Source organism: Anopheles coluzzii, chromosome 2 (genome assembly GCF_943734685.1).
Source record: "Anopheles coluzzii chromosome 2, AcolN3, whole genome shotgun sequence".
In the NCBI taxonomy this organism is placed as follows: Eukaryota; Metazoa; Arthropoda; class Insecta; order Diptera; family Culicidae; genus Anopheles; species Anopheles coluzzii.
The window spans coordinates 26,035,665-26,048,858 of record NC_064670.1 but is presented as its reverse complement, the minus strand read 5'-3'; the positions used below and the strand labels follow the sequence as shown (position 1 = coordinate 26,048,858).

The following is a 13,194-nucleotide window of genomic DNA, read 5'->3' as shown; positions in this document are numbered from 1 at the left end:
TCTGAGATGCCTTGGCCCGAGTGTCTTTCTCCATCTGGATACACTCGCGGATATCGTGCTGTACATGAGTAACCGTCTCGAGCAGTTTGCTATGAACTGTGCCCTCTTTGGCCTGTTCCAATGAATGCTCAGACTGTGCCTTTTCAAGCGACTCGCACATCTGCAGCAAACAATCCTCCATCACTACCGTCGGTTCAACGTGAGCCGACTGCAGATCGATGTTCTTCAAGGCCTCTGTTACCTTCGCAATAGGAGTTGCTATGGCATTCACCAGCTCAATGCTCTCAAGCTTCATAGGCTGGCCGACGAGCTCGTTGATCGTACTCTCCAAAGCGAACAACGGCTTCGACACCTCCTTCACTACAATCTCTGTCTGGATGAGCTGTTGGACATCAGACAACGATTGCTTCAGCGACTCCAGAGCGCCCTGTTGCATCTGAGATGCCTTGGCCCGAGTGTCTTTCTCCATCTGGATACACTCGCGGATGTCGTGCTGTACATGAGTGACCGTCTCGAGCAGTTTACTATGAACTGTGCCCTCTTTGGCCTGTTCCAATGAATGCTCAGACTGTGCCTTTTCAAGCGACTCGCACATCTGCAGCAAACAATCCTCCATCACTACCGTCGGTTCTACTTGAGCCGACTGCAGATCGATGTTCTTCAAGGTCTCGGTCACCTTCGCAATAGGAGTTGCAATGGCATTCACCAGCTCAATGCTCTCAAGCTTCATAGGCTGGCCGACGAGCTCGTTGATCGTACTCTCCAAAGCGAACAACGGCTTCGACACCTCCTTCACTACAATCTCTGTCTGGATGAGCTGTTGGACATCAGACAACGATTGCTTCAGCGACTCCAGAGCGCCCTGTTGCATCTGAGATGCCTTGGCCCGAGTGTCCTTCTCCATCTGGATACACTCGCGGATGTCGTGCTGTACATGAGTGACCGTCTCGAGCAGTTTACTATGAACTGTGCCCTCTTTGGCCTGTTCCAATGAATGCTCAGACTGTGCCTTTTCAAGCGACTCGCACATCTGCAGCAAACAATCCTCCATCACTACCGTCGACTCTACTTGAGCCGACTGCAGATCGATGTTCTTCAAGGTCTCTGTCACCTTCGCAATAGGAGTTGCAATGGCATTCACCAGCTCAATGCTCTCAAGCTTCATAGGCTGGCCGACGAGCTCGTTGATCGTACTCTCCAAAGCGAACAACGGCTTCGACACCTCCTTCACTACAATCTCTGTCTGGATGAGCTGTTGGACATCAGACAACGATTGCTTCAGTGACTCCAGAGCGCCCTGTTGCATCTGAGATGCCTTGGCCCGAGTGTCTTTCTCCATCTGGATACACTCGCGGATGTCGTGCTGTACATGAGTGACCGTCTCGAGCAGTTTGCTATGAACTGTGCCCTCTTTGGCCTGTTCCAATGAATGCTTAGACTGTGCCTTTTCAAGCGACTCGCACATCTGCAGCAAACAATCCTCCATCACTACCGTCGGTTCAACGTGAGCCGACTGCAGATCGATGTTCTTCAAGGCCTCTGTTACCTTCGCAATAGGAGTTGCTATGGCATTCACCAGCTCAATGCTCTCAAGCTTCATAGGCTGGCCGACGAGCTCGTTGATCGTACTCTCCAAAGCGAACAACGGCTTCGATACCTCCTTCACTACAATCTCTGTCTGGATGAGCTGTTGGACATCAGACAACGATTGCTTCAGCGACTCCAGAGCGCTCTGTTGCATCTGAGATGCCTTGGCCCGAGTGTCTTTCTCCATCTGGATACACTCGCGGATGTCGTGCTGTACATGAGTGACCGTCTCGAGCAGTTTACTATGAACTGTGCCCTCTTTGGCCTGTTCCAATGAATGCTCAGACTGTGCCTTTTCAAGCGACTCGCACATCTGCAGCAAACAATCCTCCATCACTACCGTCGACTCTACTTGAGCCGACTGCAGATCGATGTTCTTCAAGGTCTCGGTCACCTTCGCAATAGGAGTTGCAATGGCATTCACCAGCTCAATGCTCTCAAGCTTCATAGGCTGGCCGACGAGCTCGTTGATCGTACTCTCCAAAGCGAACAACGGCTTCGACACCTCCTTCACTACAATCTCTGTCTGGATGAGCTGTTGGACATCAGACAACGATTGCTTCAGTGACTCCAGAGCGCCCTGTTGCATCTGAGATGCCTTGGCCCGAGTGTCTTTCTCCATCTGGATACACTCGCGGATATCGTGCTGTACATGAGTAACCGTCTCGAGTAGTTTGCTATGAACTGTGCCCTCTTTGGCCTGTTCCAATGAATGCTCATACTGTGCCTTTTCAAGCGACTCGCACATTTGCAGCAAACAATCCTCCATCACTACCGTCGGCTCTACTTGAGCCGACTGCAGATCGATGTTCTTCAAGGTCTCTGTCACCTTCGCAATAGGAGTTGCAATGGCATTCACCAGCTCAATGCTCTCAAGCTTCATAGGCTGGCCGACGAGCTCGTTGATCGTACTCTCCAAAGCGAACAACGGCTTCGACACCTCCTTCACTACAATCTCTGTCTGGATGAGCTGTTGAACATCAGACAACGATTGCTTCAGCGACTCCAGAGCGCCCTGTTGCATCTGAGATGCCTTGGCCCGAGTGTCTTTCTCCATCTGGATACACTCGCGGATGTCGTGCTGTACATGAGTGACCGTCTCGAGCAGTTTACTATGAACTGTGCCCTCTTTGGCCTGTTCCAATGAATGCTCAGACTGTGCCTTTTCAAGCGACTCGCACATCTGCAGCAAACAATCCTCCATCACTACCGTCGGCTCCACATGAGCCGACTGCAGATCGATGTTCTTCAAGGCCTCTGTTACCTTCGCAATAGGAGTTGCTATGGCATTCACCAGCTCAATGCTCTCAAGCTTCATAGGCTGGCCGACGAGCTCGTTGATCGTACTCTCCAAAGCGAACAACGGCTTCGACACCTCCTTCACTACAATCTCTGTCTGGATGAGCTGTTGGACATCAGACAACGATTGCTTCAGTGACTCCAGAGCGCCCTGTTGCATCTGAGATGCCTTGGCCCGAGTGTCTTTCTCCATCTGGATACACTCGCGGATATCGTGCTGTACAAGAGTAACCGTCTCGAGCAGTTTGCTATGAACTGTGCCCTCTTTGGCCTGTTCCAATGAATGCTCAGACTGTGCCTTTTCAAGCGACTCGCACATCTGCAGCAAACAATCCTCCATCACTACCGTCGGCTCTACTTGAGCCGACTGCAGATCGATGTTCTTCAAGGTCTCTGTCACCTTCGCAATAGGAGTTGCAATGGCATTCACCAGCTCAATGCTCTCAAGCTTCATAGGCTGGCCGACGAGCTCGTTGATCGTACTCTCCAAAGCGAACAACGGCTTCGACACCTCCTTCACTACAATCTCTGTCTGGATGAGCTGTTGGACATCAGACAACGATTGCTTCAGCGACTCCAGAGCGCCCTGTTGCATCTGAGATGCCTTGGCCCGAGTGTCTTTCTCCATCTGGATACACTCGCGGATGTCGTGCTGTACATGAGTGACCGTCTCGAGCAGTTTACTATGAACTGTGCCCTCTTTGGCCTGTTCCAATGAATGCTCAGACTGTGCCTTTTCAAGCGACTCGCACATCTGCAGTAAACAATCCTCCATCACTACCGTCGGCTCCACATGAGCCGACTGCAGATCGATGTTCTTCAAGGTCTCGGTCACCTTCGCAATAGGAGTTGCTATGGCATTCACCAGCTCAATGCTCTCAAGCTTCATAGGCTGGCCGACGAGCTCGTTGATCGTACTCTCCAAAGCGAACAACGGCTTCGACACCTCCTTCACTACAATCTCTGTCTGGATGAGCTGTTGGACATCAGACAACGATTGCTTCAGCGACTCCAGAGCGCCCTGTTGCATCTGAGATGCCTTGGCCCGAGTGTCCTTCTCCATCTGGATACACTCGCGGATGTCGTGCTGTACATGAGTGACCGTCTCGAGCAGTTTACTATGAACTGTGCCCTCTTTGGCCTGTTCCAATGAATGCTCAGACTGTGCCTTTTCAAGCGACTCGCACATCTGCAGCAAACAATCCTCCATCACTACCGTCGGTTCAACGTGAGCCGACTGCAGATCGATGTTCTTCAAGGTTTCGGACACCTTCGCAATAGGAGTTGCAATGGCATTCACCAGCTCAATGCTCTCAAGCTTCATAGGCTGGCCGACGAGCTCGTTGATCGTACTCTCCAAAGCGAACAACGGCTTCGACACCTCCTTCGCTACAATCTCTGTCTGGATGAGCTGTTGGACATCAGACAACGATTGCTTCAGCGACTCCAGAGCGCCCTGTTGCATCTGAGATGCCTTGGCCCGAGTGTCCTTCTCCATCTGGATACACTCGCGGATGTCGTGCTGTACATGAGTGACCGTCTCGAGCAGTTTACTATGAACTGTGCCCTCTTTGGCCTGTTCCAATGAATGCTCAGACTGTGCCTTTTCAAGCGACTCGCACATCTGCAGCAAACAATCCTCCATCACTACCGTCGGTTCAACGTGAGCCGACTGCAGATCGATGTTCTTCAAGGTTTCGGACACCTTCGCAATAGGAGTTGCAATGGCATTCACCAGCTCAATGCTCTCAAGCTTCATAGGCTGGCCGACGAGCTCGTTGATCGTACTCTCCAAAGCGAACAACGGCTTCGACACCTCCTTCGCTACAATCTCTGTCTGGATGAGCTGTTGGACATCAGACAACGATTGCTTCAGCGACTCCAGAGCGCCCTGTTGCATCTGAGATGCCTTGGCCCGAGTGTCTTTCTCCATCTGGATACACTCGCGGATGTCGTGCTGTACATGAGTGACCGTCTCGAGCAGTTTACTATGAACTGTGCCCTCTTTGGCCTGTTCCAATGAATGCTCAGACTGTGCCTTTTCAAGCGACTCGCACATCTGCAGTAAACAATCCTCCATCACTACCGTCGGCTCCACATGAGCCGACTGCAGATCGATGTTCTTCAAGGTCTCGGTCACCTTCGCAATAGGAGTTGCTATGGCATTCACCAGCTCAATGCTCTCAAGCTTCATAGGCTGGCCGACGAGCTCGTTGATCGTACTCTCCAAAGCGAACAACGGCTTCGACACCTCCTTCACTACAATCTCTGTCTGGATGAGCTGTTGGACATCAGACAACGATTGCTTCAGCGACTCCAGAGCGCCCTGTTGCATCTGAGATGCCTTGGCCCGAGTGTCCTTCTCCATCTGGATACACTCGCGGATGTCGTGCTGTACATGAGTGACCGTCTCGATCAGTTTGCTATGAACTGTGCCTTCTTTGGCCTGTTCCAATGAATGCTCAGACTGTGCCTTTTCAAGCGACTCGCACATCTGCAGTAAACAATCCTCCATCACTACCGTCGGCTCCACATGAGCCGACTGCAGATCGATGTTCTTCAAGGTCTCGGTCACCTTCGCAATAGGAGTTGCAATGGCATTCACCAGCTCAATGCTCTCAAGCTTCATAGGCTGGCCGACGAGCTCGTTGATCGTACTCTCCAAAGCGAACAACGGCTTCGACACCTCCTTCGCTACAATCTCTGTCTGGATGAGCTGTTGGACATCAGACAACGATTGCTTCAGCGACTCCAGAGCGCCCTGTTGCATCTGAGATGCCTTGGCCCGAGTGTCCTTCTCCATCTGGATACACTCGCGGATGTCGTGCTGTACATGAGTGACCGTCTCGAGCAGTTTACTATGAACTGTGCCCTCTTTGGCCTGTTCCAATGAATGGTCAGACTGTGCCTTTTCAAGCGACTCGCACATCTGCAGCAAACATTCCTCCATCACTACCGTCGGTTCTACATGAGCCGACTGCAGATCGATGTTCTTCAAGGTCTCGGTCACCTTCGCAATAGGAGTTGCAATGGCATTCATCAGCTCAACACTATCCAACTGCATGTGCTGATCCCCAAGCTCGTTGATCGTACACTCTAAAGCACTGAGTGGCTGCTCGATGTTTAGCGTAGATGATTTAGCTTGCATAGTTTTTCTGATTTCTATCACGCTTGTTTTTAGCGAATCTAGTGTACTCGTTGATACAGTTTCACTAATATCCGTACTCTTTACCTGCTTTCGCTTACCAGTCATTATCAACAGATTCAAATCTTCACACAAGTTCTGACACAGCAGAGCCATACCGTTTTCATTACTTTGCGAATAATCGTCCGCAGCAGCATGGAGAAACTCCAAGGAAGTTAAAACCTTGCAATGATCGAATGAATTATTCATGATCTGATCTTCCACCGTCTCACAGGACTGGCGCATAGCAGTTGCCAACTTCAACAAAGATGCAAACGCTGCCTCATTGTCCGCAAATACGGACTGCTCGTGAGTTTTCAAACACAAAGTTGCACACTCGTCAAACTCATGCAAGCATTTCAGCAACCGGTGAGCACTGTCAGCATCTCCCAGCAGTTCGGAGAAATCCTTCTCCAAACCTTCTCTCATCCGTGCCGAATCGTTATGGATAGAAAAGAGCGCAATCTCATAGATGGCCTTGCGGCGTTCCTCCGTCGCCGTGACGGAAGACTCCCTTTCAATCAGGAAAAACACCATCTTTCTGGCGTGCTGCAGTATGTCCTGCCGTATCTTCTCGTACTTATTGTTCGAGCGCATATAGCTAAAGTGCTGCAAATTGTCATGCACGTTCAGGAAAGCCGTCGACATGTATGACAGCATCTCCTGCTCGGACTTCTCCTGCAGCGCCAGCTCAAGCTTCGTCAGATGGTTCATCAGCAGCTGAATCAGCACAATCTCCATCCGAGCGCACTCCTCGTCGTCGATCGAATCGGCCGTGTGGATGCAAAACAGCCGATTGAGACAATCTTCCAGCCGCACAAACACGTCCCCATTGCGGGTGTACTCCTTGCTCGTGCGCTGTATTTCCTCCTTGAGGTGTACGATCATCTCGTAAAACTCTTCAATCTGCTGCTCGAGCGCCTGATTGCTGCTGTACTCCCTTTCCGGCACATGGCGCAGCTCGCTCGACAGCTTCGACAGGGCCGCCTTCATTTCCTCCAGCGGCACAAACATATCGTTGAGACAGGTGATCACCTCCGCGTACGATGCGCTCGCCTCGACCAGCTCGACCAGGCTGCTCAGCTCGGTAACGGCCGGTTTCATTTCCTCCGCCACGATTCGCTGCTGGCGCTGCTCGGCGCTCTGCACCAGCAGCACCTCCGTCTTGTTCTTCAGCTCTAGCAGCACCTCCGTCAGCCCAAAGCGGGCAATTTCCGACCGCACGTTGCAGCTGTCCGACTGCGAAACGATCGTCAGTATGGTGGCGAGCGACTTCTCGAACTCCAGCACCGTGATCTGCAGGTTTTTGATCTGCAGGCCGCCGATCGGTTCATCCGCCTTCAGGATGAAATCGATGTCCTCGAAGATGGAGCGATTGGTGACGATGCTGGACAGGTCCTGCATCGCCGCGACCGAGTCCGCCTCCTGCAGGATGCGCTGCGACTGGATGCTTTCCTGCGCCGACTCGATGCTCGTCTGCACCTCCAGCAGCGCCATGTAGATCTTTTGCTGGGTGACAAAGTCCGCCTCCGGCTGCTGGCCGGCCAGCAGCCGCATATCGGTCAGACAGTTCAGGATCTGCTTACCGCAGCCCTCCACAATGCAGACGCTCGTGCGGTACACGAACGTGCGGCTGTACCCGCCGATCTGCACACACTTCTCCACCACGCTCAGCCCGCGGGCCAGATGTTCGACGGGGCCGAGCAGGTTCTCCAGCACCACCGGGCGGCCGGCCAGCTGTTTGTGCAGCTGCTGCACCGGATACAAGATGTCGGCCAAAATCTTCTCGCTTCGCTCCAAGAAGCTGGGCGTCATGGCAAGGTCCGTCTGATTGCGAACCTCCTCCCGTATCGAGGCGAGATGGAAGACGACCGTCTCCACCAGCGAAAGCAAGCGTTCGACCGTATCCGCACCGCCGGACGCTGCTCCTCCGTCCGTCGTCTTGGCCGGGCTCGTCAGTACGGGCAGACTGTCCCGGCTCAGTATGCTCATCATCACGTCCTGCTCCAGGTCCGAGTGGTCGGACGGGGTCATGCTGCGGAACTCGTCATGCTCGCCGCTGCTCTGACGGTGCGTCCGCACCTTCGACGACGCGATGCCGCTCTCGAACGTGAACGTGTTCTCGTCGTGCATCTCGTCGATGTCGAAGTCGGTGCGCCGATCGTCCTCGAACACGTTGCTGTCCTCGACCACCGGCACGTCGATGACGAGCGCCTCCATCACCAGCTGCCCGGACGTGGACGTTTCCTTCACGAACCGCAGCGACGGCAGGCTGGTCACGTTTTCGTTTTCGTTAATGTTCTGGTGCAGCTGGTCGGCAAACATCTGCACTATCTGCAGCGCCTCGTCGTTCGTCAGCTCGGGCGTTTCGTACAGCGACACCGACACCTCCTTGCCGTCGAAGGTGAACGAGATCTCGCCCCGCCCATTGCTGGCCGCACTCTCGTACGACGCGGCCGTATCGAACATCTGCGACGTGCGCTCCTCGTGGATGGTGGACAGGGACGCGTCCTTCACTAGCGGGCCAGCAGCCGCTCCATCCGGTGGGAGCGGCCCTTCGTCCGCTATCCCGTCGTAGCCGTGCAGCGAGGCGGTACTGCTTACCGAGCCCATGCAGTTGACCGCCTCGCACGTGTACGTGCCCAAGCAGCACTTGCCGTCCTGCCCGGTAATGATGCGATGAATGTCGCCCGGCTTCAGCTCGGTCCCGTCCTTGTACCACTTCAGCACCGGCTGCGGCACGCCGATCACCTTGCACTCCAGGTTGACCGTGCCGTCGCGCAGCATCACCGCCTTCAGGTTTTCCAGGAACTTCGGCTTCCGGTAGTGCTTCGGTATGATCAGCTTCACAAAGCAGGACGTGCCGGCCTGGCCGAACTCGTTCGACGCCACACACTTCCACTCGCCCTGATCGTCCAGCTGGGCCACCACGACGTCCAGGTGGTACGTGTAGGTGCTGTCGTCCGCCGTCAGCTTGCAGTTGTCCGAACCGTCCACCACCAGATCGTCCTTGTACCAGCAGACCGTGGGCTTCGACACGGAGCTTACCACCACCGTCAGGCGGAACGGTTCGGAAATGTTGACATCGCGGCTGTTCAGCCCCTGCTTGAACACGGGCGCCTGATTAACCTGCAGCAGGTTTAGCCACTCCTCCTCGTTCAGCTGCGCCTTGATGTCGTTCACCGAGAGGAAGGTGGTGCTCGATGCCTCGCCGAGACTGTTGCGGGCCACGCAGCAGTACGAGCCGAGCGAGTTAACACCGGTCAGATGGTACACGTCCCCCGGCTTTAGCTCCCGGCCGTCCTTGTACCAGCGCAGGATGGGCGTCGGGAAACCGATCACCTTGCACTCGAACGAGACGAGCCCCTCGTCCGTCATGACCGCTTTCAGGCCCTCCATAAACCGGGGCGCACGATAGTTCCGGGGCACTGGGAAGAGGAGACAGAGCATTAGCACAAACTTTCTCCCAGCACGTTTGCCACTGGCACCGCATGCTTACCGTCCAGCTCCACCACATTGGTGGTGATGCCGATCAGACCGTCCTTGCACGTGATCACGCACTTCCACTCGCCCGCGTCGCACAGTTCGGCCGCATTGATGTCGACCAGAAAGCAACCCAACCCGTCCTCGAATATCGAATACTTTTCGTTCGCTTCGATCAGCCCATTCTGGTTGTACCATCGCACACTGAGCGGAGCTGCAGATAGATTGACTGAAGAGCAGAACAGAAGAAAGAACCATAGTGTGAGTGTGAGGGGGGTGAGGAATGTCTTGCCACGTGTTTCCGATTGTTTACACACTTTTGCAACGCAGCTCCAGTCGATCACCTATTTTGCCCTTAATTCTTTCGAGTTCTTCGATAAACACCGGTGAAATTCTGTAATGGAAAGCACACACACACATTAGTGCAATGACGCAATGACCACCAGCGAACAACACCACCCATACTTATCGATCGTTTTTTCCTTCGCAATCGTGTCCTGCTCCTGCACGCGAACCTTCGAGCTGGAGCGGCTGCGGCCGACACAGTTCGTCGCCACGCAGGTGTACACGCCGAGCGATGCCAAATCACCCCCGTTGATGGACAGCCCGAACATATCGCCCGCCTTGATCTCCTTCTCGTCCTTGTACCAGCGCAGTTCCGGCGTCGGGTAGCCGATCACCTTGCACTCCAGCGAGATCGTACCCTGGCTGGTAAGGATGGCCCGCAGCTCGTCGACAAACTCGGGCGCTTTGTACGTTTCTGGCACTGTGAATGTGGAAAAAGTAGGTGAAAATCTGCTGTACCGAGTGGGGGCGGTTTTGCCCAGCCTCCTATTGCATACCTCGCACCGTTAGCTGCCCACTGCAGACACATTTGCCCAGCAGGTTCTCCGCCTGGCAGGACCATTTGGCATTATCTTCGGGCAGTACGGTCGCAATGTCGAGCGAGTGCAGCTGGCCCTTGCTCGTACACACGTACCGTTCCGACTCGGCGAGCGGTACCTCATCCTTCAACCAGGTGACCTGGCGCGGTAAAGCAAAACGGGAAAGCAGAGCAGAATGTACAACACATATCGCGACCAGCAGTGCAGGCGTGTACAGATACGATACCTTTACGTCCTTAGTGTTGGAAATGTGCACCGACAGTTTCGCTTTCGTCCCCACCAGCACCGTATAGTCACTAAGCTTCCTTAGGAAAAATGGTGCCCCAAAGTGTGGCGTTTCATCCACTGGAAAACAGAAGAAAACGGTGCCCCAAAACGGTTAGTTAGAATAGTTAATAATATTGTAGTAGGCTATGACTACTAGGACTACCTAACGCCAGGACTCCACAGAGCATAACGCCAGGACTCCACACAGCATAACACGGAGCGCAACATAACAACTGACAGCTGCCAAACGCTTCATAAAACGCTTTATTGCCGGTACCATGTTTTGAATATCCTTAGTAGGCCGCTCATTTTTCGTTGAAAAGCTACCAACCTACTGCGATGACCGATAGTTAATGAAACGCTTAACCTCCTTTCCCAAGCGTTTTCTCAAGCGTTTGGCAGCTGTCAGTTGTTATGTTGCGCTCCGTGTTATGCTCTGTGGAGTCCTGGCGTAACAGTGGGATTTTGCCTCAGCAATATTTCAGGGGGCAGCAATATAAAGGGGGAGATGTAGTAGGCTATGACTACTATGACTACCTAACAGTGGGATTTTGCCTCAGCAATATTTCACTTCCTAGGCATAGTAGCCTATGCCATGTTTAGCAATAAAGCAGTTCATAGTTAACCACCAAACTAGCAAGTTGGTTTTTATTTGCTCTCTGTGTGAACTGTAACCGCGCGGCTATATGAGGTGAAATATACAGCGAAATGAACTATTTGACAGGAGAAATATCTGACAGGTACAGCTAAAGGGTTGGGGGAGACACAACATCCGCTTTCGAAATTCGTTAAAAAATAATATCTTCTTAATCAGAACATTCCCTAATTCGAAGAAATTATGAACTGTTGACTGAAAATTGACGAAGTACTCGATATTGAAGTTATATAATGGATTTAATTACGATTTTGTGCACGTTATTTGTTTACATTGCACATCAGCTGATTGCTGTGATGCTTTATCCGTCAGCTATTTCGCCTGTCAAATAGTTCATTTCGCTGTATATTTCACCTCATGTGGCCTCGCGGTAACAAATGGCTGGTATTATTGAATCCGTTCGTAGCGGGAACGTACGGCGCTCACATGAAATTCTAGGGATGGCAACACATATCTTGCGCCCGGTTCTACAACGCCGCGGTGAATAACTGTAGCAACGATCTAGTACGTTAGGAAAATGAGTGTCGGGACGTACGCCGCCGCTACGAACGGATTCAATAATACCAGCCAATATCGCCGGGAACAGGTAAAAAAAGGGTGTCATTTGCTTTCATCGCCTCCTTAGCTTACCTTGGAATGTTTCCTCGCGCATCATCTCCACGTAGACGGGGCTGGAAGAGATGGAAAGAGAGAGAGTGAGAGTGAGTGAGTGCAGCTCAGAACTAGTGGTGGGAGCACGGAATCGGACCTAGCCGATTCCGATGCCGTGTTCGGAATCAATTCTGGAGTCGATTTCGTGGTTGACTCCGGAGCTGATTCCGGAATTGACTCCGGAGCTGATTCCGGAATTGACTCCGAAGCTGATTCCGGAGTTGATTCCGGAATCAGAATCGGTTTTGGAATCGGAGTCGACCTGGGAATCGCAATTTGCTCCGGAAACGGGATCAGAATTGACTCCAGAATTGGAATTAGCTCCGGATCAGTTCTTGAATTGAAATAAGAAGCTTCAGAAGCAAAATCTGTCCGAGAATCTCCATTAGAATGGATCTTTTACAAGTAAATTTGGATCTTTTGCGGCTATTAATAAGTAATCAAAACGCCTATACTTATGGAGATGCCGAAACTGATTCCGATTTCGAAGCCAATTCTAATTTCGGAGCCAAATTTCATTCCGGCGCGGATTTCAAAACCAATTCTGGAACCAATTCCGGAGCCGATTCCAAAAACTGATTCTGAACTTACTATCCACTAGTCGCTTCCAGCAAACTTCGGACCTAGCCGGAATCGATTCCGACGAAAACTTCATTTTTCCCATCACTACTCAGAACATCCTCGTCGGCTTCAATCGCAATTCCCGGCCACCGTTTGGCATTACACTCTGGGCCGCGCACAACCGCGGGTGAGTAAATTATTATGTAATGGGTCGAACGAAACCGTGTGTTGTTCGTCTTGTGTACGAGGTGTGCGGTCATGCTCTAAGAATGTCCAACAAAACTGCATGAGATCAGAGACGCCTGCTACGCCTGCTACGACTGTGTGCGGCATCATTTAATTAGCAACAACACACACGCGTCCCAGTGCGTAAGCAGCACACATGTCCCATCAATGTAGCTCATTTTCGAACTGCTAACCGACTAATTACGCGCATAATTTTGAACCGATTTCCTGCCCTGTGCGTCTGTGTCCTTTACTACCACACATTGTCGTTATTGCGCGAAGCAGATGTGTCGTCGCGCGAACGCGTTGTGCTGCTGCCGCCGTTCCATCTAATTTGTTGTGCAAAACCGTTTATCCATGGGCAGCGCCGTGTACGACCGTTGGACGAAGGGGGCTGG

At 52.5% G+C, this 13,194-nt stretch overlaps 1 protein-coding gene across 1 annotated transcript in view; it reads right to left on the bottom strand.

Annotated features, from left to right (window-relative positions):
- LOC120948527 (uncharacterized) overlaps positions 1-13,194 on the bottom strand; it is a 35,506-nt gene that overhangs the window by 20,179 nt on the left and 2,133 nt on the right. Inside the window, 8 exon segments of the mRNA XM_049607200.1 lie at positions 2,417-2,851; positions 3,287-9,498; positions 9,570-9,782; positions 9,871-9,947; positions 10,019-10,319; positions 10,396-10,576; positions 10,664-10,782; positions 11,990-12,030. Of these exon segments, the coding sequence (XP_049463157.1) occupies positions 2,417-2,851; positions 3,287-9,498; positions 9,570-9,782; positions 9,871-9,947; positions 10,019-10,319; positions 10,396-10,576; positions 10,664-10,782; positions 11,990-12,030 (7,579 nt within the window).